Source organism: Oncorhynchus nerka, linkage group LG18 (assembly GCF_034236695.1).
Source record: "Oncorhynchus nerka isolate Pitt River linkage group LG18, Oner_Uvic_2.0, whole genome shotgun sequence".
Taxonomy (NCBI): Eukaryota; Metazoa; Chordata; class Actinopteri; order Salmoniformes; family Salmonidae; genus Oncorhynchus; species Oncorhynchus nerka.
Genome location: NC_088413.1, coordinates 60,661,027 through 60,682,376, shown reverse-complemented (window position 1 = coordinate 60,682,376; position 21,350 = coordinate 60,661,027). Strand labels below are relative to the sequence as shown.

Here is a 21,350-nt window from a genome sequence, read left to right as displayed (position 1 = left end):
CAAGGAAGCACGAGGACTGCAGATGTGGCCAGGGCAATAAATTGCAATGTCTGTACTGTGAGACGCCTAAGACAGAGCTACAGGAAGACAGGACGGACAGCTGATCGTCCTCACAGTGGCAGACCACGTGTAACAACACCTGCACAGGATCGGTACATCCAAACATCACACCTGCGGGACAGGTAACAACTTCCGGGTTGGAGCGAGCGGTCGCATCTGCACTCGGTCCGCAGGTAGTATTACATTTCATTACATTTCATTATAGTACAACGGTTTGATTTGTCTAATCTTATCAATTTCTTCTTAGCTAGCTACACAGCCGTCTTTGTTTCATAGATAATTGCGTAATTATCGTATTTCGTCGTCCTAACGCAGTCTACACTGCCCTGCAGCTGGCCAGCTAGCTAACGTCCACCGTTAGCTAGTCCACCGTCTACCGATTAGCAGCACAACTATTACACTCAACTGAACGACTTGATTAGTGTAGTGTTAGCTAGCTACATAGTTGTCTTTGCTGTCTTCGTACCCAAGATAATTGTGTAGTTTAGAGTGTGTAGTTTTATGTCGTCCTTAACATAGGAGACTCTGCTAGCTAGCCAACAGCTAGCCAACGTCTACCGAACAGAACTTCTGCACTCAACAATCCGGTCGCATTTCGCTCGCTCCACAGGTAGTATCACATTTTTCATTTCATTTCATTACAGTACAACGGCTTGATTTGTTTGATCGTAGCTAGCTACATAGCTAGCTACACAGCCGTCTTTGTATCAAAGATAATTGTGTAGTCTAGAGCGACTTCCTAGGTTAGTTAGCCAGCTATTGTCGTTCTTTTAACGCAACGTAACGTAATCAACACTGCTAGCTAGCCAGCTAGCCCCGAATAGCAGCACAGTAGAAACTATTACACTCAACGGAACGACTTGATTAGTGTAGTGTCAACAACGCAGCCAATGCCAACTAGCCTACTTAGTCAACAACGCAGCCTCTGCCAGCTAGCCTACTTCAGCAGTACTGTATCATTTTAATCATTTTAGTCAATAAGATTCTTGCTACGTAAGCTTAACTCTCTGAACACTCGTGACGTGTAGTCCACTTGTCATTCCAATCTCCTTTGCATTAGCGTAGCCTCTTGTGTAGCCTGTCAACTATGTGTCTGTCTATCCCTGTTCTCTCCTCTCTGCACAGACCATACAAACGCTCCACACCGCGTGGCCGCGGCCCACCCTAATCTGGTGGTCCCAGCGCGCACGACCCACGTGGAGTTCCAGGTCTCCGGTAGCCTCTGGAACTGCCGATCTGCGGCCAACAAGGCAGAGTTCATCTCCGCCTATGTCTCCCTCCAGTCCCTCGACTTCTTGGCACTGACGGAAACATGGATCACCACAGACAACACTGCTACTCCTACTGCTCTCTCTTCGTCTGCCCACGTGTTCTCGCACACCCCGAGAGCTTCTGGTCAGCGGGGTGGTGGCACCGGGATCCTCATCTCTCCCAAGTGGTCATTCTCTCTTTCTCCCCTTACCCATCTGTCTATCGCCTCCTTTGAATTCCATGCTGTCACAGTTACCAGCCCTTTCAAGCTTAACATCCTTATCATTTATCGCCCTCCAGGTTCCCTCGGAGAGTTCATCAATGAGCTTGATGCCTTGATAAGCTCCTTTCCTGAGGACGGCTCACCTCTCACAGTTCTGGGCGACTTTAACCTCCCCACGCCTACCTTTGACTCATTCCTCTCTGCCTCCTTCTTTCCACTCCTCTCCTCTTTTGACCTCACCCTCTCACCTTCCCCCTACTCACAAGGCAGGAAATACGCTCGACCTCATCTTTACTAGATGCTGTTCTTCCACTAACCTCGTTGCAACTCCCCTCCAAGTCTCCGACCACTACCTTGTATCCTTTTCCCTCTCGCTCTCATCCAACACTTCCCACACTGCCTCTACTCGGATGGTATCGCGCCGTCCCAACCTTCGCTCTCTCTCCCCGCTACTCTCTCCTCTTCCATCCTATCATCTCTTCCCTCTGCTCAAACCTTCTCCAACCTATCTCCTGATTCTGCCTCCTCAACCCTCCTCTCCTCCCTTTCTGCATCCTTTGACTCTCTATGTCCCCTATCCTCCAGGCCGGCTCGGTCTTCCCCTCCCGCTCCGTGGCTCGACGACTCATTGCGAGCTCACAGAACAGGGCTCCGGGCAGCCGAGCGGAAATGGAGGAAAACTCGCCTCCCTGCGGACCTGACATCCTTTCACTCCCTCCTCTCTACATTTTCCTCTTCTCTCTCTGCTGCTAAAGCCACTTTCTACCACTCTAAATTCCAAGCATCTGCCTCTAACCCTAGGAAGCTCTTTGCAACCTTCTCCTCCCTCCTGAATCCTCCTCCCCCTCCCCCCTCCTCCCTCTCTGCAGATGACTTCGTCAACCATTTTGAAAAGAAGGTCGACGACATCCGATCCTCGTTTGCTAAGTCAAACGACACCGCTGGTTCTGCTCACACTGCCCTACCCTGTGCTCTGACCTCTTTCTCCCCTCTCTCTCCAGATGAAATCTCGCGTCTTGTGACGGCCGGCCGCCCTACAACCTGCCCGCTTGACCCTATCCCCTCCTCTCTTCTCCAGACCATTTCCGGAGACCTCCTCCCCTACCTCACCTCGCTCATCAACTCATCCCTGACCGCTGGCTACGTCCCTTCCGTCTTCAAGAGAGCGAGAGTTGCACCCCTTCTGAAAAAACCTACACTCGATCCCTCCGATGTCAACAACTACAGACCAGTATCCCTTCTTTCTTTTCTCTCCAAAACTCTTGAACGTGCCGTCCTTGGCCAGCTCTCCCGCTATCTCTCTCAGAATGACCTTCTTGATCCAAATCAGTCAGGTTTCAAGACTAGTCATTCAACTGAGACTGCTCTTCTCTGTATCACGGAGGCGCTCCGCACTGCTAAAGCTAACTCTCTCTCCTCTGCTCTCATCCTTCTAGACCTATCGGCTGCCTTCGATACTGTGAACCATCAGATCCTCCTCTCCACCCTCTCCGAGTTGGGCATCTCCCGGCGCGGCCCACGCTTGGTTGCGTCCTACCTGACAGGTCGCTCCTACCAGGTGGCGTGGCGAGAATCCGTCTCCACACCACGTGCTCTCACCACTGGTGTCCCCAGGGCTCTGTTCTAGGCCCTCTCCTATTCTCGCTATACACCAAGTCACTTGGCTCTGTCATAACCTCACATGGTCTCTCCTATCATTGCTATGCAGACGACACACAATTAATCTTCTCCTTTCCCCTTCTGATGACCAGGTGGCGAATCGCATCTCTGCATGTCTGGCAGACATATCCGTGTGGATGACGGATCACCACCTCAAGCTGAACCTCGGCAAGACGGAACTGCTCTTCCTCCCGGGAAGGACTGCCCGTTCCATGATCTCGCCATCACGGTTGACAACTCCATTGTGTCCTCCTCCCAGAGCGCTAAGAACCTTGGCGTGATCCTGGACAACACCCTGTCGTTCTCAACTAACATCAAGGCGGTGGCCCGTTCCTGTAGGTTCATGCTCTACAACATCCGCAGAGTACGACCCTGCCTCACACAGGAAGCGGCGCAGGTCCTAATCCAGGCACTTGTCATCTCCCGTCTGGATTACTGCAACTCGCTGTTGGCTGGGCTCCCTGCCTGTGCCATTAAACCCCTACAACTCATCCAGAACGCCGCAGCCCGTCTGGTGTTCAACCTTCCCAAGTTCTCTCACGTCACCCCGCTCCTCCGCTCCCTCCACTGGCTTCCAGTTGAAGCTCGCATCCGCTACAAGACCATGGTGCTTGCCTACGGAGCTGTGAGGGGAACGGCACCTCAGTACCTCCAGGCTCTGATCAGGCCCTACACCCAAACAAGGGCACTGCGTTCATCCACCTCTGGCCTGCTCGCCTCCCTACCACTGAGGAAGTACAGTTCCCGCTCAGCCCAGTCAAAACTGTTCGCTGCTCTGGCCCCCCAATGGTGGAACAAACTCCCTCACGACGCCAGGACAGCGGAGTCAATCACCACCTTCCGGAGACACCTGAAACCCCACCTCTTTAAGGAATACCTAGGATAGGATAAAGTAATCCCTCTCACCCCCCCTCCCCCTGAAAAGATTTAGATGCACTACTGTTCCACTGGAGGTCATAAGGTGAATGCACCAATTTGTAAGTCGCTCTGGATAAGAGCGTCTGCTAAATGACTTAAATGTAAATGTAAAATGTAGGTACAGGATGGCAACAACAACTGCCCGAGTTACACTAGGAACGCACAATCCCTCCATCAATGCTCAGACTGTCCACAACAGGCTGAGAGAGGCTGGACTGAGGGCTTCTAGGCCTGTTGTAAGGCAGGTCCTCACCAGACATCACTGGCAACAACGTCACCTATGGGCACAAATCCACCGTCTCTGGACCAGACAGGACTGGCAAAAAGTGCTCTTCACTGACGCGTCAGTTTTGTCTCACCAGGGGTGATGGTCGGATGCGCGTCTATCGTCTAAGGAATGAGCGTTACACCAAGGCCTGTACTCTGGAGTGGGATCGATTTGGAGTTGGAGGGTCCATCATGGTTTTGGGCGGTGTGTCACAGCATCATCAGACTGAGCTTGTTGTCATTGCAGACAATCTTAATGCTGTGCGTTACAGGGAAGACATCCTCCACCCTCATGTGGTACCCTTCCTGCAGGCTCATCCTGACATGACCCTCCAGCATGACAATGCCACCAGCCATACTGCTCGTTCTGTGCGTGATTTCCGTCAAGACAGGAATGTCAGTGTTCTGCCATGGCCAGCGAAGAGCCTTGGATCTCAATCCCATTGAGCACATCTGGGACCTGTTGGATCGGAGGGTGAGGGCTAGGGCCATTCCCCCCCAAAAAATGTCCAGGAACTTGCAGGTGAGTTGGTGGAAGAGTGCGGTAATATCTCACAGCAAGAACTGGCAAATCTGGTGCAGTCCATGAGGAGGAGATGCACTGCAGTACTTAATGCACCTGGTGGCCGCTCCAGATACTGACTGTTACTTTTGATTTTGACCCCCCCCTTTTGTTCAGGGATACATTATTCCATTTCTGTTAGTCACATGTCTGTGGAACTTGTTCAGTTTATGTCTCAGTTGTTGAATCTTGTTATGTTCATACAAATATTTACACATGTTAAGTTTGCTGAAAATAAACACAGTTGACAGTGAGAGTACGTTTTCTTTTTTTTTTGCTGAGTTTACGAACACGCTGTGTGCGTGTGTGTGTGCACGCATGCATGAGACTGAGTATGTGTGTGTGTGTGAGTGTGATCTCGTCTTTCAGACTCACTTGGACTGCCACTTTTCAATGTTGATATGTCTCTCTCGCCATCCCTCCATTTCTCCCTCTTGTTGGGTTATTGCAATTATGTAGGGCATCAGCAGGCTTTCAAACACAGTTTGACATTCATCTCTTTGATTGACTCATAAATGAAGAGACATGGCATACTGTGTATTATGGCTCAACACCCTCCCATTTCCATATCATCCTACCATCGTGGCAGGGGAAGGGCTTAAGGTGCTTAAGAGTATAAGAGGAGCATTGGTGCTGACAGATAAATTGCTCCTCCGTATGAGAAGGCTGGAGGGGACGGAGCAGAGGTCCCCAGAGCAGAGTAGGCTGACATGACAGTAATGACAGACACAATGACAGGAAGACTGCCACAGTCTGCATGGGGGCGAGGAGCAGAGTTGAGTTACAATAGTGTGTTTTTCTAAAGACTCCTCCTGGTGCTTTCGATGAGTGTTGAAAGCGTAAGCATTGAATGTCCCTAGGGTGTGTGTGTGTGTGTGTGTTTCCTTTCCTTATCTTCTCACTGTTCTATAAGGGCACTCTATTTTCTTTACAGCACACATGAGGGGGTGGGGAAAAATGCGTGTGGTTGTTGAGATGTGCATGTCTGTATTCCTGTCCACTTCTGCCTCTTGGTTGCACTCCTGTCCTGAGCTGTGAGTCTCTGGCCACTGGTCGCTGCCTGTCTGTGTAGCTGATAAGCTAATGCTTGTGTGAGCCATTGGGCCGACAGACCGACAGGTTGCCTGCATCATGAGGCTCTGACAAAACACATCAGGCTTATGTTAAAGTGATGATGCTCGGCACACGCATACTCAGGCTGACTGGCTCTCGTTCAGGAAAATGAGAAATAAGAGCACTCAGGATTTCCGGAAGGCCAAAGTTAGTTACTTTAAGGAGCAGTTCTCTCACTGTGGGTCTAACCCCAAGATGTTCTGGAAAATTGTTAAAGACCTGGAGAATAAATCCTCCTCCTCACAGCTGCCCATGTCCCTTAATGTTGATGATGTGGTTGTTACTGACAAAGAGCACATGGCTGAGCTGTTTACTCACCACTTCATTAAGTCCGGATTCCTATTTGACTCTGCCATGCCTCCTTGCCCGTCCAACATTTCCTCATCTCCCACCCCTTCTAATGCGACTAGCCCCGATGCTCCTCCCTCTTTTCCCCCTGCCCTGCTACAAATGTTCTCCCTGCAGTGTCCAAGGTGCTAAAGGAGCTGATTAAACCTGACCCCAAAAACCATCTGGGTCAGTTGCTGCCCCTATCATCGCCAAGCCTATCTCTGACCTTTTTAACCTGTCTCTCCTCTATGGGGAAGTTCCCATTACTTGGAAAGTAACCACGGTGCGTCCTTTATTTAAAAGGGGATATCAAGCTGATCCTAACTGTTATAGGCCTATTTCTATGTTGCCCTGTTTATCAAAAGTTTTGGACAAACTGACTGGCTTTCTTGATGTCTATAGTATTCTCTCTGGTATGTGGTTTCCGCTCAGGTTATGGATGTGTCACTGCAACCTTAATGGTCCTCAATGATGTCACCATTGCCATTGCCAAGCAATGTTGTGCTGCTATTTTTATTGACTTGGCCAATGCTTTTGATACGGCAGACCATTCCATTATTGTGGGCCGGCTAAGGAGTATTGGTGTCGCTGAGGGGTCTTTGGCCTGGTTTGCTAACTACCTCTCTCAAAGAGTGCAGTGTCTCAGCCACTGCCTGTCACCAAGGGAGTACCCCAAGGCTCGATCCTAGGCCCCACGCTCTTCTCAATTTACATCAACAACATAGCTCAGGCAATAGGAAGCTCTCTCATCCATTTATATGCAGATGATTCAGTCTTACACTCAGCTGGCCCCTCTCTGGATTTTGTGTTCAACACTCTACAGCAAAGCTTTCTTAGTGTCCAATAAGCTTTCTTTGCCCCTAACCTTGTTCTGAACACCTCCAAAACAAAGGTCATGTGATTTGGTAAGAAGAATGCTCCTCTCCCCACAGGTGTGATTACTACCTCTGAGGGTTTAGAGCTTGAAGTAGTCACCTTATACAAGTAATTGGGAGTATGGCTAGAAGGTACATTGTCCTTCTCTCAGCACAAGCTGCAGGCTAAGGTTAAATCTAGACTTGGTGTCCTCTATTGTAATCGCTCCTCTTTCACCCCAGCTGCCAAACTAACCCTGATTCAGATGACCATCCTACCCATGGTAGATTACGTAGACGTAATTTATAGTTTGTCAGGTAAGGGTGATCTCCAGCGGCTAAATGTTATTTACCATTCGGCCATCAGATTTGCCTTCAATGATCCTTATAGGACACATCACTGCACTCAATACTCCCCTGTAAACTGGTCATCTCCGTATACCCGTCGTAAGACCCACTGCTTGATGCTTATTTATAAAACCCTTTTAGGCCTCACTCCCCCCTATCTGACACAAACAACACCCGTTCTGCCAGTCACATTCTGTTAAAGGTCCCCAAAGCACACACATCCCTGGGTCGCTCATCTTTTCAGTTCGCTGTAGCTAGCGACTGGAATGAGCTGCAACAAACACTTAAACCGGACAGTTTTATCTCCATCTCTTCATTCAAAGACTCAATCATGGACACTTACTGACAGTTGTGTCTGCTTCGCGTGATGTATTGTTGTCTCTACCTTCTTGCCCTTTGTGCTGTTGTCTGTCCCCAATAACGTTTGTACCATGTTTTGTGCTGCTACCATGTTGTGCTGCTGCCATGTTATGTTGCTGCCATGTTATGTCGCTACCATGTTATGTTGTCATGTGTTGCTGCCATTCTAAGTTGTTGTCTTAGGTCTCTCTTCATGTCGTTTTGTGGTGTCTCTCTTGTTGTGATGTGTGTTTTTGTCCTATATTTATATTTTATTTTTAATCCCAGCCCCCGTCCCCGCAGGAGGCCTTTTGCCTTCTTGTAGGCCGTCATTGTAAAGAATAATTTTTCTTAACTGACTTTCCTAATTAAATAAAGGTTAAATAAAATGCATTAAAAAAGTCTGGCAAGTGTCTGTTCTCTATCACTGGCTAAATTTAGACCCTGACTGAGTCATTTTAGACACTTGGTAGTGTGACTCATGACCAATGAGGGAGCTACAGGGTGGGCCCACCCCTTGTCACCCTCTCTGTCCCTTGTCACCCTCTCTGTGCTGCCTTGTCACCCTCTCTGTGCTGAGCAGGGTGGAGGAACCAGAGGAGGAGACAAGGTCACTGCTGCCGTTTTTACAGGACATTTATGGCTGTGAGAATGTACACATTAGAGGTCGACCGATTAATCAGAATGGCCGATTTAATTAGGGCCGATTTCAAGTTTGCATAACAATCGGAAATCTGTATTTTTGGTTGCCGATTTTGCCTTTTTATTTTACGAGGCAAGTCAGTCAAGAACACATTCTTATTTTCAATGACGGCCTAGGAACGGTGGGTTAACTGCCTTGTTCAGGGGCAGAATGACAGATTTTTATGTTGTCAGCTCAGGGATTCAATCTTGCAACCTTACGGTTAACTAGTCCAATGCTCTAACCACCTGCCTCACGAGGAGCCTGCCTGTTACGCGAATGCTGTAAGAAGCCAACGTAAGTTGCTAGCTAGCATTAAACTTATCTTATAAAAAACAATCAATCAATCATAATCACTAGTTATAACTACACATGGTGCGCATTCGTGAAAAAGGACTGTCGTTGCTCCAACGTGTGACCATAAACATCAATGTCTTTCTTAAAATCAATACACAGAAGTATATATTTTTAAACCTGCATATTTAGCTAAAGGAAATCCAGGTTAGCAGGCAATATTAACCAGGTGAAATTGTGTCACTTCTCTTACGTTCATTGCACGCAGAGTCAGGGTATATGCAACAGTTTGGGCCGCCTGGCTCATTGCGAACTAATTTGCCAGATTTTTACGTAATTATGACATTACATTGAAAGTTGTGCAATGTAACAGCAATATTTAGACTTAGAGATGCCACCCGTTAGATAAAATACGGAACAGTTCCGTATTTCACTGAAAGAATAAACGTTCTGTTTACGAAATGATAGTTTCCGGAATTGACCATATTAATGACCAAAGGCTCGTATTTCTGTGTGTTATTATGTTATAATTAAGTCTATGATTTGATAGAGCAGTCTGACTGAGCGATGGTAGGCACCAGCAGGCTTGTAAGCATTCATTCAAACAGCATTTTCGTGCGTTTTGCCAGCAGCTCAAGCATTGCACTGTTTATGACTTCAAGCCTATCAACTCCCGAGATTAGGCTGGTGTAACTGATGTGAAATGGCTAGCTAATAGCGTTTCAAACGTGACTCGCTCTGAGACTTGAAGTAGTTGTTCCCCTTGCTCTGCATGTGTAACGCTGCTTCGAGGGTGGCTGTTGTCGATGTGTTCCTGGTTCGAGCCCAGGTAGCAGCGAGGAGAGGGATGGAAGCTGTTATACTGTATACTGTTACACTGGCAATACTAAAGTGCCTATAAGAACATCCAATAGTCAAAGGTATATGAAATACAAATCGTATAGAGAGAAATAGTCCTATAATTCCTATAATAACTACCACCTAAAATGTCTTACCTGGGAATATTGAAGTCTCCTGTTAAAAGGAACCACCAGCTCTCATATGTTCTCATGTTCTGAGCAAGGAACTTAAACGTTAGCTTTCTTACATGGCAAATATTGCACTTTTACTTTCTTCTCTAACACTTTGTTTTCGCGTTATTTAAACCAAATTGAACATGTTTCATTATTTATTTGAGGCTAAATTGATTTTATTGATGTATTATATTAAGTTAAAAGTGTTCATTCAGTATTGTTGTAATTGTCATTATTACAAATAAATAAAAACAATCGGTCGATTTAATCGGTATCGGCATTTTTTTGGGTCCTCCAATAATCGGTATTGGCGTTGAAAAATCATAATCGGTCGACCTCACATTAATGTCATTGTGTGGCGTAGCAGTGTTTGTTGATCAAATATATTGTGTTAACCTAGTCAGTTGTACAACTGAATGCATCAACTGAAATGTGTCTTCCTCATTTAACCCAACCCATCTGAATAAAAGAGGTGTGGGGGGGCTGCCTTAATCGACATACACGTCATCAGCGCCCAGGGAGCAGTTGTCGTTGGGGGTTAACTGCCTTGCTCAAGGGCAGAATGGCAGATTTTTCCACCTTTCCGGCTCGGGGATTCAAACCAGGTGTACATACAGCATTACTGACTGTCACAATTGCCTATAATAGGCTTCGCCCTCTGTCAGAGTTGGCCAGTTCAGGTGTAATCACAGACAGATTGATGGGCTTGGTTATGTGCTTTCTAGTTGTAATTAGATGTAAAGGCACAACTTTCATAAGTGCTGCTACCCTAGCTGTTGTTAGCGCTGTGTCTCTAGGTGAACCAAACTGAACAAAAATATAAACGCAACATGCAACAATTTTAAAGATTTTACTGAGTTAAAGTTCATATAAGGAAATCAGTTAATTGAAGTAAATTCACTAGGCCCTAATCAATGGATTTCACATGACGGAGAATACAGATATGCATCTGTTGGTCACAGATCCCTTTAAAAAAAAGGTAGGGGCATAGATCAGAAAACCAGTCAGTATATGGTGTGACCAGAAATTGCCTCATGCCATGCATCACATCTCCTTTGATTAGAGTTCAGGCGGTTGGTTGTGGCCTGTGGAATGTTGTCTTAGTCCACTTCAATGGCTGCGCGAAGTGGCTGAATATTGGCGGGAACTGGAACACGTTGTCGTACACGTCACTCCAGAGCATCCCAAACATGCTCAATGGGTGATGTCTGGTGTGTATGCAGGCCATGGAAGAACTGGGACATTTTCAGCTTCCAGGAATTGTGTACAAATCCTTGCGACATGGTGCCGTGAATTATCATGCTGAAACATGATGTGATGGTGGTGAATGAATGGCACGACAATGGACCTCAGGATCTCATCACGGTATCTCGGTGCATTCAAATTGCTATTGATAAAATGCAATTGTGTTCGTTGCTCGTAGCTTTTGCCTTCCCATTCCATAACCGTACCGCCACCATGGGGCATTCTGTTCACAACATTGACATCAGCAAACCGTTCGCCCACACGACACCATACACAATGTCTGGTATTGTGGTATTGTGTTGTGTGACAAAACTGCACATTTAAGAGTGGCTTTTTATTGTCCCCAGCAAAGGGTGCACCTGTGTAATGATCATGCTGTTTAATAAGCTTATTGATATGCCACACCTGTCAGGTGGATGGATTATCTTGTCAAAAGAGAAACGCTCACTAACAGGGATGTAAACAAATTTGTGCACAACATTTGAGAGAAATACGCTTTGTGTCCGTATGGAAAATTTTGGGGATATTTTACATCAGCCCATGAAACATGGGACCAACATTTTACATGTTGCGTTTATATTTTTGTTCAGTATAGTTCAATTTGTGCATTGGATAATATATATTTATGAAGCAGACTTCTTTCGTTGTTATGCAATTATCAAAATATCCCCAGCTTAACTTTTGATAAATGCTATATCACAAAACTAGTGCTATCAATATTCCCAGTAGTACCTCAAATATCCGATGGCTATACAATAATGTATTTCTTCCTTTTACAAAAACGGGTGCGGGTGTGGAAAGTGCATGAGCCTGTTTGAAACTGGCACCAGCTTTATGCAACGCTCTGCAAAGTTCATCTCACTGTATGGGGGCTAGTGGAAACCTGGGTCTTATCACATTGCAAAGTGCAGGCTAGTTGTAAACAGGTTGATTTCTGGGCTTGCACACAGATGCTGCGTCAGATGTCATGTTAAGAAACAAGTCAACTCGGCAGTCACGCTTTGGTGGAATTGGTTTACAACGGGAGAATGTTGTCTGACACTGGCAATGTGCTAAGCTTTTTTTTGTCAAAGCTTTTTATCCAGCCTATTGTTGCTCTTTGTTGATGTGTGACGTGTATCTGAAATAGCTGTGGTGTTATCAGGTCCGGTAGTGTCTGTGTTTCGTCTGTGGAGCTAAGCTCAGCTCTCATACTGAGATATGTTCTTGTGGATCCACACCCTCCTCAAGTGCTCTCTAGTCCTATATAGTGCAATTATCTTATCTCCTCCTCTATGGCAGAGATAGCTTTATCCTCCAAATCACACACCATCCAGTTGGCTCTCCAGCCTGAGGGGGAGAGGGAGGTTGCTCCTGATGTGCTGTTGATTCTGTTTCCATAGACTTGCTGTGCAATGAATGTGTCTGTGGCATGGGGTGGGGTGGAAGTTAGTGTTACATTGGCTGGGGTTAGGGTTCTCAATCCTGCACACAAAGAACCTGCATTAATAAGTAGTGCTGGACACACACACAGACTGTTGTGAGAATATCATAGCCGTTCCGGTGTCTGGTTATGACCTATCCCTCCTCAATTCACCATGTTGATCTCTCTCATTCACTATCACCACCCATCACACACCAACACACATCCACAGCTCCAACTGAAGACCCTGGTAAAGGAATGATGACATTTTTTAATTGACTAGGCCAGTTCCCTGTCCTTATGCTGTTCTGATTCGGTTGTTTTTCTCCCTTGTTTTGTTGCAGTATCACCGAAACCAAAGGAACATGAGGCCCTTGTGGTGGCGCCTGGCCTCGGCTCTGCTCACCCTGCTGTTTGAGCAGGAGGCCATCGCTGGAGGGGGGAGAGCAGGGTGGAGGTGATGGAGAGGCCCAGCCCAGACTACCCCTCTCCCACAGGAACTGGACTCCAAATGGCACTGTCAAATTGAACACGGGTCTGTTGGGGAAAAATTACAAAAGAGAAAAGGTCCCCGCGGGACGGAGACAACCATTTTTTACGAGGTTGTTTTTTTCCAAGAAGATGCCATGTTGTTTCACGAGATTCCTCTACTGGCCGATGTCCTTATTTTGGTAATTGTTTGATGTAGTATTTTGTACAGTACATTATTCCTGTTGAATTTGTTTGCACTTCCGTATGTGTACATCTTGAATGACCTCCATGGTCCCGGGAATGCCTTGTCAATGTCTTCTACCACAACCCAATGACTGTTGACAAGAACCAAGCGGAAGAAAGAAAGAGATAGAGGGATCTGAAGAAGGGAAAGAAGAGTGGTTCATAGGGTTTTCTTTTCTGAAGTTTCCAGGAAATAATTGGTCAAACTTGATAACTTACTAATTTCCAAAGATGCAGTCTCTCAGAACAAAGCATTTTTCACCTCAACCTTCTCCTCAATGGGGTTGTGTATACTGTTATAATACTGTTATATTACATGTTGATTATTCTTTGCTCTTCCAGTCACTTTTATAGTTTTGATTTCAATAATTGTTGTTTTTCCCATTGTCACCAAAAATAATGAAACATCCAGTGGCTTCCGATGTGGTAAATGCCACTTTGTGGTGTGAAGGTAGATACAGTACATAGCCGCGGGAAATAGGGGTGCTACAGCACCCCCTGATAAAAAAGTGTATATATATATATATATATATATATATATATATAAACATTTTCTCATAACATTTGTGAACTAGGCCTTTATTACTGCTGTATTAGCAGAGAAAAATACTCTTTAGGACCCCCCCCCCACCCCCCTTCAACAGCACTCCCAAAACATCTACCCGCAGCCATGATACAACTTCCAAAGCAAAAGTGGATCCCACGAGTTACTCAGAGAGTTTATTTCAGACTTATCTTTTACTCATTTCATAAATCCCGAACTGGACCCCAGTCATTGTAAGAGAGATTGTGCTGATCATTTTTTGTTTTAAGACTACCAGGCCCTTCAAGTGGAGCTATGTATCCACACTGTTTGCACTATAGTACATCAGTCAGGAGTAGATTTGGTTACAAAGCCAACCTCTGTCATTAAATGAAGGTTTTTAACTGTATCTGATTTGCAATGGTAACATTACAATGTTTTCATTCACATGATCAAGCTATATCTTCCCAGGAAGTGACTGAATATGGCCTGTTATCATTAGAATAAAACATCTGAGGTACAAGTGATGCTGGTTAGATGAATGCCTCATTGAAATTCCAATGTTTTTTAGCCCGCCAATCGATGTGCTCTCTAACCCACTGCCAGAGATGCACTTGTATTCTGGACACCAAAACAAACATGTGAAACAACAACATCTTCCCTCCTCTCAGGATTCTTGCATGGGCTTTTATATATATATATTTTTTAACCTGTGGAGTGATCTTGTATTAGTTCTTTGTCCTCAGATCCTGTGGTGTAACTTTTTAATAGAAATCAACACTGATAATCCAATTGACAAGAGAACGTGTCTGAGATTAGAAATGAACTGGTAGTATGCAAGACTGTAATTACTATTGAAATATGAATCTTTTTGAAGACACTGCTGTATTCTTGAAGATGCTGTTTGTTGTACATTTTATTGCCCTTTTACTTCACTTTTTGTCCATTTTGAAGTAGCAGTATATATCATGAGGCTGTAATTTCAGACACAACTCCTGTTAATACGGTTATGTTTGGTCCTACAGTACTTTACTTTTTGCCCATTTTGAAGGAGAAGTATACATCATGAGGCTGTAATTTCAGACACAACTCTTGGTAATTTGGTCCTACAGCCATCTTCTGTGTCATCTTCTGTCTGTATAATCAGTGCTTTCTTTCAACCCATAATTTAGAATGCTGGAGAAACAGGTAACTGCCAAAATCAAGGAAACACCCATATAAAGTGTCTTCATAGGGTGGTGTTGGGCCACCACGAGCCAGAACAGCTTCAATGCCCCTTGGCATAGATTCTACAAGTGCTTGGAATAATATGGTGTTTTGTTGATGGTGGTGGAAAACGCTGTCTCAGGCGCCCCTCCAGAATCTCCCATAAGTGTTCAATTGGGTTGAGATCTGGTGACAGTGACGGCCATTTCATATGGTTTACATCATTTTCATGCTCATCAAACCATTCAGTGGCCACTCGTGTCCTGTGGATGGGGACATTGTCATCCTATGGGGGCATAGCCATGGTAGCCAAAATAATGGCCTGCCCAACCTTTTTAAACATATATTTATAATGGGATATTAATTCCTTTATTAACTCAGAAACCACACCTGTGTGGAAATACCTGATTTAAATATACTTTGCATCCCTCATTTACTCAAGTGTTTCCATTATTTTGGCAGTTACCTGTATGTTTCAGTGCCAGGGAAAATTACAAATAACAGTTTCCCATGTAGAGTAGGATGACAAAGGAATGGAGTGGTTCGGTCCAATTCTGTTGTCTGCATCAGTTGAAATATATTAGATACTTTAGACAGACTGGTCAGATGATGACGCTTGCTCTGTCTGTTGAGGCAGGGACTAATTTAGAACCATGTGGGGCAGTGAGAGATGAGCTGAACATCGCTGTTTTTGTTGTTTGTTGTTGTTTCCTGCAGATCCTGAATGCTGAGCCAGTCACCGTAGCCTCCTGTCTCACTGTAGTCCTTAAACCGTCCCTAAACTCGCTTCTCTCGCTCTACTGTAGCCTACATCTATGTGTACTGCTCATCCATTTCCTTTAGGACTTTTAGCGTTGTTTTCCGTTTTTTAATTTATTTTTTGTATATTCACCCTTTTCTACTGTATGGATTTTGTGTGCAATTTCTCTTCCTTTTGTTTTTTAAAAATGTGTATATAATTCATTTGTTTGACTGTATAGAACGATGGTTATCTGCGCTGTGTTTTCCCTGAGGGTAGTCATCTCCAGAAATGGGCCCAATCGGTTAAGGCATTTATATGAATCAACCATGTCACGTTAGCCATTCAGCAGATAGCAGTAGAATATCAGTGTTCATTCTGGAAAGATCACAGATCAGTTTAGCTACAGTTGAAGTCGGAAGTTTACATACACTTAGGTTGGAGTCATTGAAACTCATTTTTCAACCACTCTACAAATGTCTTGTTAACAAACTATAATTTAGGCAAGTCGGTTAGGACATCTACTTTGTGCATGACCCAAGTCATTTGTCCAACAATTATTTCACTTATAATTCACTGTATCACAATTCCAGTGGGTCAGAAGTTTACATACACTAAGTTGACTGTGCCTTTAAACAGCTTGGAAAATTCCAAAAAATGTCATGGCTTTTAGAAGCTTCTGATTGGCTAATTGACATAATTTGAGTCAATTGGAGGTGTACCTGTGGACATATTCAAGGCCTACCTTCAAACTCAGTGCATCTTTGCTTGTCATCATGGGAAAATCTAAAGAAATCAGCTAAGACCTCAGAAAGAAATTGTAGACCTCCACAAGTCTGGTTCATCCTTGGGAGCAATTTCCGAATGCCTGAAGGTACCAGGTTCATCTGTACAAACAATATTACGCAAGTATAAACACCATGGGACCACGCACCTGTCATACCACTCAGAAAGGATACGTGTTCAGTCGCCTAGAGATGAATGTACTTTGGTGCGAAAAGTGCAAATAAATCCCAGAACAACAGCAAAGGACCTTTGCAAAGGAAACAGGTACAAAAGTATCTATATCCACAGTAAAACTTATTCTATATCGACATAACCTGAAAGGCCGCTCAGCAAGGAAGAAGCCACTGCTCCTAAACCGCAATAAAAAATAAGAAAGACAAAAAAGACTACGGTTTGCAACTGCACATGGGGACAAATATCGCACTTTTTGGAGAAATGTCCTCTGGTCTGATGAAAAAATAATAGAACTGTTTGGCCATAGTGACCATTATTATGTTTGGAGGAAAAAGGGGGAGGTTTGCAAGCAGAAGAAACACCAATCCAACTGTGAAGCACGGGGGTGGCAGCATCATGTTGTGGGGGTGCTTTGCTGCAGGAGGGACTGGTGCACTTCACAAAGTAGATGGCATCATGAAGAGAAAAATTATGTGGATATATTGAAGCAACATCTCAAGACATCAGTCAGGATGTTAAAGGTTGGTCGCAAATGGGTCTTCCAAATGGACAATGACCCCAATCATACTTCCAAAGTTGTGGCAAAATGGCTTAAGGACAACAAAGTCAAGGTATTGGAGTGGCCATCGCAAAGCCCTGACCTCAATCCTTTAGAAAAATTGTGGGCAGAACTGAAAAAGCGTGTGCGAGCAAGGAGGCCTACAATCCTGACTCAGTTACACTAGTTCTGTCAGAAGGAATGGGCCAGAATTCACCCAACTTATTGTGGGAAGCTTGTGGAAGGCTACCCGAAACGTTTGACCCAAGTTAAACAATTTAAAGGCAATGCTACCAAATACTAATTGAGTGTATGTAAACTTCTGACCCACTGGGAATGTGACGAAAGAAAAAAAAGCTGAAATACATCATTCTCTCTACTATTATTCTGACTTTTCACATTTTTTAAATACAGTGCCTTGCGAAAGTATTCGGCCCCCTTGAACTTTGCGACCTTTTGCCACATTTCAGGCTTCAAACATAAAGATATAATACTGTATTTTTTTTGTGAAGAATCAACAACAAGTGGGACACAATCATGAAGTGGAACGACATTTATTGGATATTTCAAACTTTTTTAACAAATCAAAAACTGAAAAATTGGGCGTGCAAAATTATTCAGCCCCCTTAAGTTAATACTTTGTAGCGCCACCTTTTGCTGCGATTACAGCTGTAAGTCGCTTGGGGTATGTCTCTATCAGTTTTGCACATCGAGAGACTGACATTTTTTCCCATTCCTCCTTGCAAAACAGCTCAAGCTCAGTGAGGTTGGATGGAGAGCATTTGTGAACAGCAGTTTTCAGTTCTTTCCACAGATTCTCGATTGGAGTCAGGTCTGGACTTTGACTTGGCCATTCTAACACCTGGATATGTTTATTTTTGAACCATTCCATTGTAGATTTTGCTTTATGTTTTGGATCATTGTCTTGTTGGAAGACAAATCTCCGTCCCAGTCTCAGGTCTTTTGCAGACTCCATCAGGTTTTCTTCCAGAATGGTCCTGTATTTGGCTCCATCCATCTTCCCATCAATTTTAACCATCTTCCCTGTCCCTGCTGAAGAAAAGCAGGCCCAAACCATGATGCTGCCACCACCATCTTTGACAGTGGGGATGGTGTGTTCAGGGTGATGAGCTGTGTTGCTTTTACGCCAAACATAACGTTTTGCATTGTTGCCAAAAAGTTCAATTTTGGTTTCATCTGACCAGAGCACCTTCTTCCACATGTTTGGTGTGTCTCCCAGGTGGCTTGTGGCAAACTTTAAACAACACTTTTTATGGATATCTTTAAGAAATGGCTTTCTTCTTGCCACTCTTCCATAAAGGCCAGATTTGTGCAATATACGACTGATTGTTGTCCTATGGACAGAGTCTCCCACCTCAGCTGTAGATCTCTGCAGTTCATCCAGAGTGATCATGGGCCTCTTGGCTGCATCTCTGATCAGTCTTCTCCTTGTATGAGCTGAAAGTTTAGAGGGACGGCCAGGTCTTGGTAGATTTGCAGTGGTCTGATACTCCTTCCATTTCAATATTATCGCTTGCACAGTGCTCCTTGGAATGTTTAAAGCTTGGGAAATCTTTTTGTATCCAAATCCGGCTTTAAACTTATTCACAAAAGTATCTCGGACCTGCCTGGTGTGTTCCTTGTTCTTCATGATGCTCTCTGCGCTTTTAACGGACCTCTGAGACTATCACAGTGCAGGTGCATTTAAATGGAGACTTGATTACACACAGGTGGATTGTATTTATCATCATTAGTCATTTAGGTCAACATTGGATCATTCAGAGATCCTCACTGAACTTCTGGAGAGAGTTTGCTGCACTGAAAGTAAAGGGGCTGAATAATTTTGCACGCCCAATTTTTTGATTTGTTAAAAAAGTTTGAAATATCCAATAAATGTCGTTCCACTTCATGATTGTGTCCCACTGGTTGTTGATTCTTCACAAAAAAATTTAGTTTTATATCTTTATGTTTGAAGCCTGAAATGTGGCAAAAGGTCGCAAAGTTCAAGGGGGCCGAATACTTTCGCAAGGCACTGTAAAGTGGTGATCCTAACTGACCTAAAACAGGGAATCTTTACTCTGAATAAATGTCAGGAATTGTGAAAAACTGAGTTTAAATGTGTTTGGCTAAGGTGTATGTAAACTTCCGACTTCAACTGTACATAACTACAGTATGACCATTGTCTGGTCAATGCTTTGGAGCTGGATCAGTACCGTGCAGATAATTTGCCAAAACATTTTTTTTGTCACTGGGCATTGATTATGGGTTCAATCCTTTTAGTCTACTTTAGCATTCTTCTGTAATCAACATGCACTGGAAAGTACTTTGTGTCTGTAGATCTAATGCGTCCCTGAGCAGTCCCTGTGATATTGTACAGTGTACTCTGGTTCGTTCTTTCAAATCTGTCATGTGCTGAACTAGCTGTGTGTCTGTAGTATAGCAGACCATTGACGATGCATAGAACAGTCTTTGATTTATTTGAAAGAGAAAAAAGCCACCATGGTGCCCAGAAATTATTTTTCAGAGGGGGTTCTGAAGCTGTGTACTGGAGATAGACATATACTTGCCATATCTCAGCACTGTGCAAAGCTAAAGGAACTCTATACAGTGAGTTTTGTATATTATGGAAAAACCGTCAGTGTCTTGATTTGTTTTGTCCACTTTCTTTAAATGTACCTTTTTTATGAGACCATTTCATACTCATTGTCTTTCCGAACTTTTTTAATGTCTTTTCATATGAAAGGGTCAGCTTTTATAGGGACAGTTTTGAGGCTTTTAAATCGTTTTTAATACCTGTTCGATCTTTTTAACAAGTCCAATGAGATCAAGGACTTTTTTGTATATAAATGAGCTTGAAACATTCCTTTTTTTGACTGGTTCTGGTGTAAACATGTTTTCAACGATTACCGTCAAAACGGAACCATTTATTTTCGTGTTGTGCTCCATATGATCTCTGAGGTTAAATCATAACCAAGAAACATTGTCCTTTTTTAGGAACCGATGAACTGTACATGTATTACTGACACCTGGAAAATGCCTTTAACTGCTCAGTTTCAACTAAGTCTTGATTATCACACACTCTCTGTACTCCCAAGAAAAGAGACCCAGCGAAAATGTAGCATTTTTGTGAACATTGACTGTGTGTTTTCAAGACTGTACTGTGCACTCATTTCTTTTTTTGTGTTTTATTTTTGTTGATACATTATGGAAGTAAGGACAATTTGTTATGTAGTGCAATATGCTGTACATATAAGAGCTTTGCTCAACAAATCTTTTTCTGAATTACTTGTTCTGTTTTATTGGTACTTTTTTTTCAATAAAATTATATTGAAAGTGTAAATGGTTTCAATTGTTTTCTCCCCAAAAAAGGTCCCCTGGTAAAACTACATGTTACAGTTGAATTCAGAAGTTTACATACACTTACAGTTGAAGTCGGAAGTTTACATACAGTGGGGAGAACAAGTATTTGATACACTGCCGATTTTGCAGGTTTTCCTACTTACAAAGCATGAAGAGGTCTAATTTTTATCATAGGTACACTTCAACTGTGAGAGACAGAATCTAAAACAAAAATCCAGAAAATCACATTGTATGATTTTAAAGTAATTCATTTGCATTTTATTGCATAGTAGTTATATTGCATATAGTCTCCAGCTTCAGTGATTTTTGCAGTTCGTTCCAGTCATTGGCAGCAGAGAACTGGAAGGAAAGGAAGAATTGGTTTTGGGGGTGACCAGTGAGATATGTATTTGGCTAAGGTGTATGTAAACTTCCGACTTCAACTGTACATAACTACAGTATGACCATTGTCTGGTCAGTGCTTTGGAGCTGGATCAGTACCATGCAGATCATTTGCCAAACATTTTTTGTCACCGGGCATTGGTTATGGTTTCAATCCTTTTTGTCTACTTTTGCATTCTTTTGTAATCAACATGAACTGGAAAGTACGTTTTGTCTGTAGATCTGATGCGTCCCTGAGCAATCCCTGTGATATTATACAGTGTTCTTTCAAATCTGTCATGTGCTGAACTAGCTGTGTGTCTGTAGTATAGCAGACCATTGACGATGCAATAACCTGCATAGAACAGTCTTTGATTTCTTTGAAAGAGA

General features: G+C 43.9%; 1 protein-coding gene across 1 annotated transcript in view; it reads left to right on the top strand.

Annotated features, from left to right (window-relative positions):
• LOC115118091 (bcl-2-modifying factor-like) overlaps positions 1-20,580 on the top strand; it is a 32,212-nt gene extending 11,632 nt beyond the window's left edge. The window contains exon 4 of the mRNA XM_029646635.2: positions 12,905-20,580. Coding sequence (XP_029502495.1) covers positions 12,905-13,021 — 117 coding nt within the window. The 3' untranslated portion in view covers positions 13,022-20,580. The remainder of the gene's footprint in view (positions 1-12,904) is intronic.
• Positions 20,581-21,350: the final 770 nt, after the last annotated feature.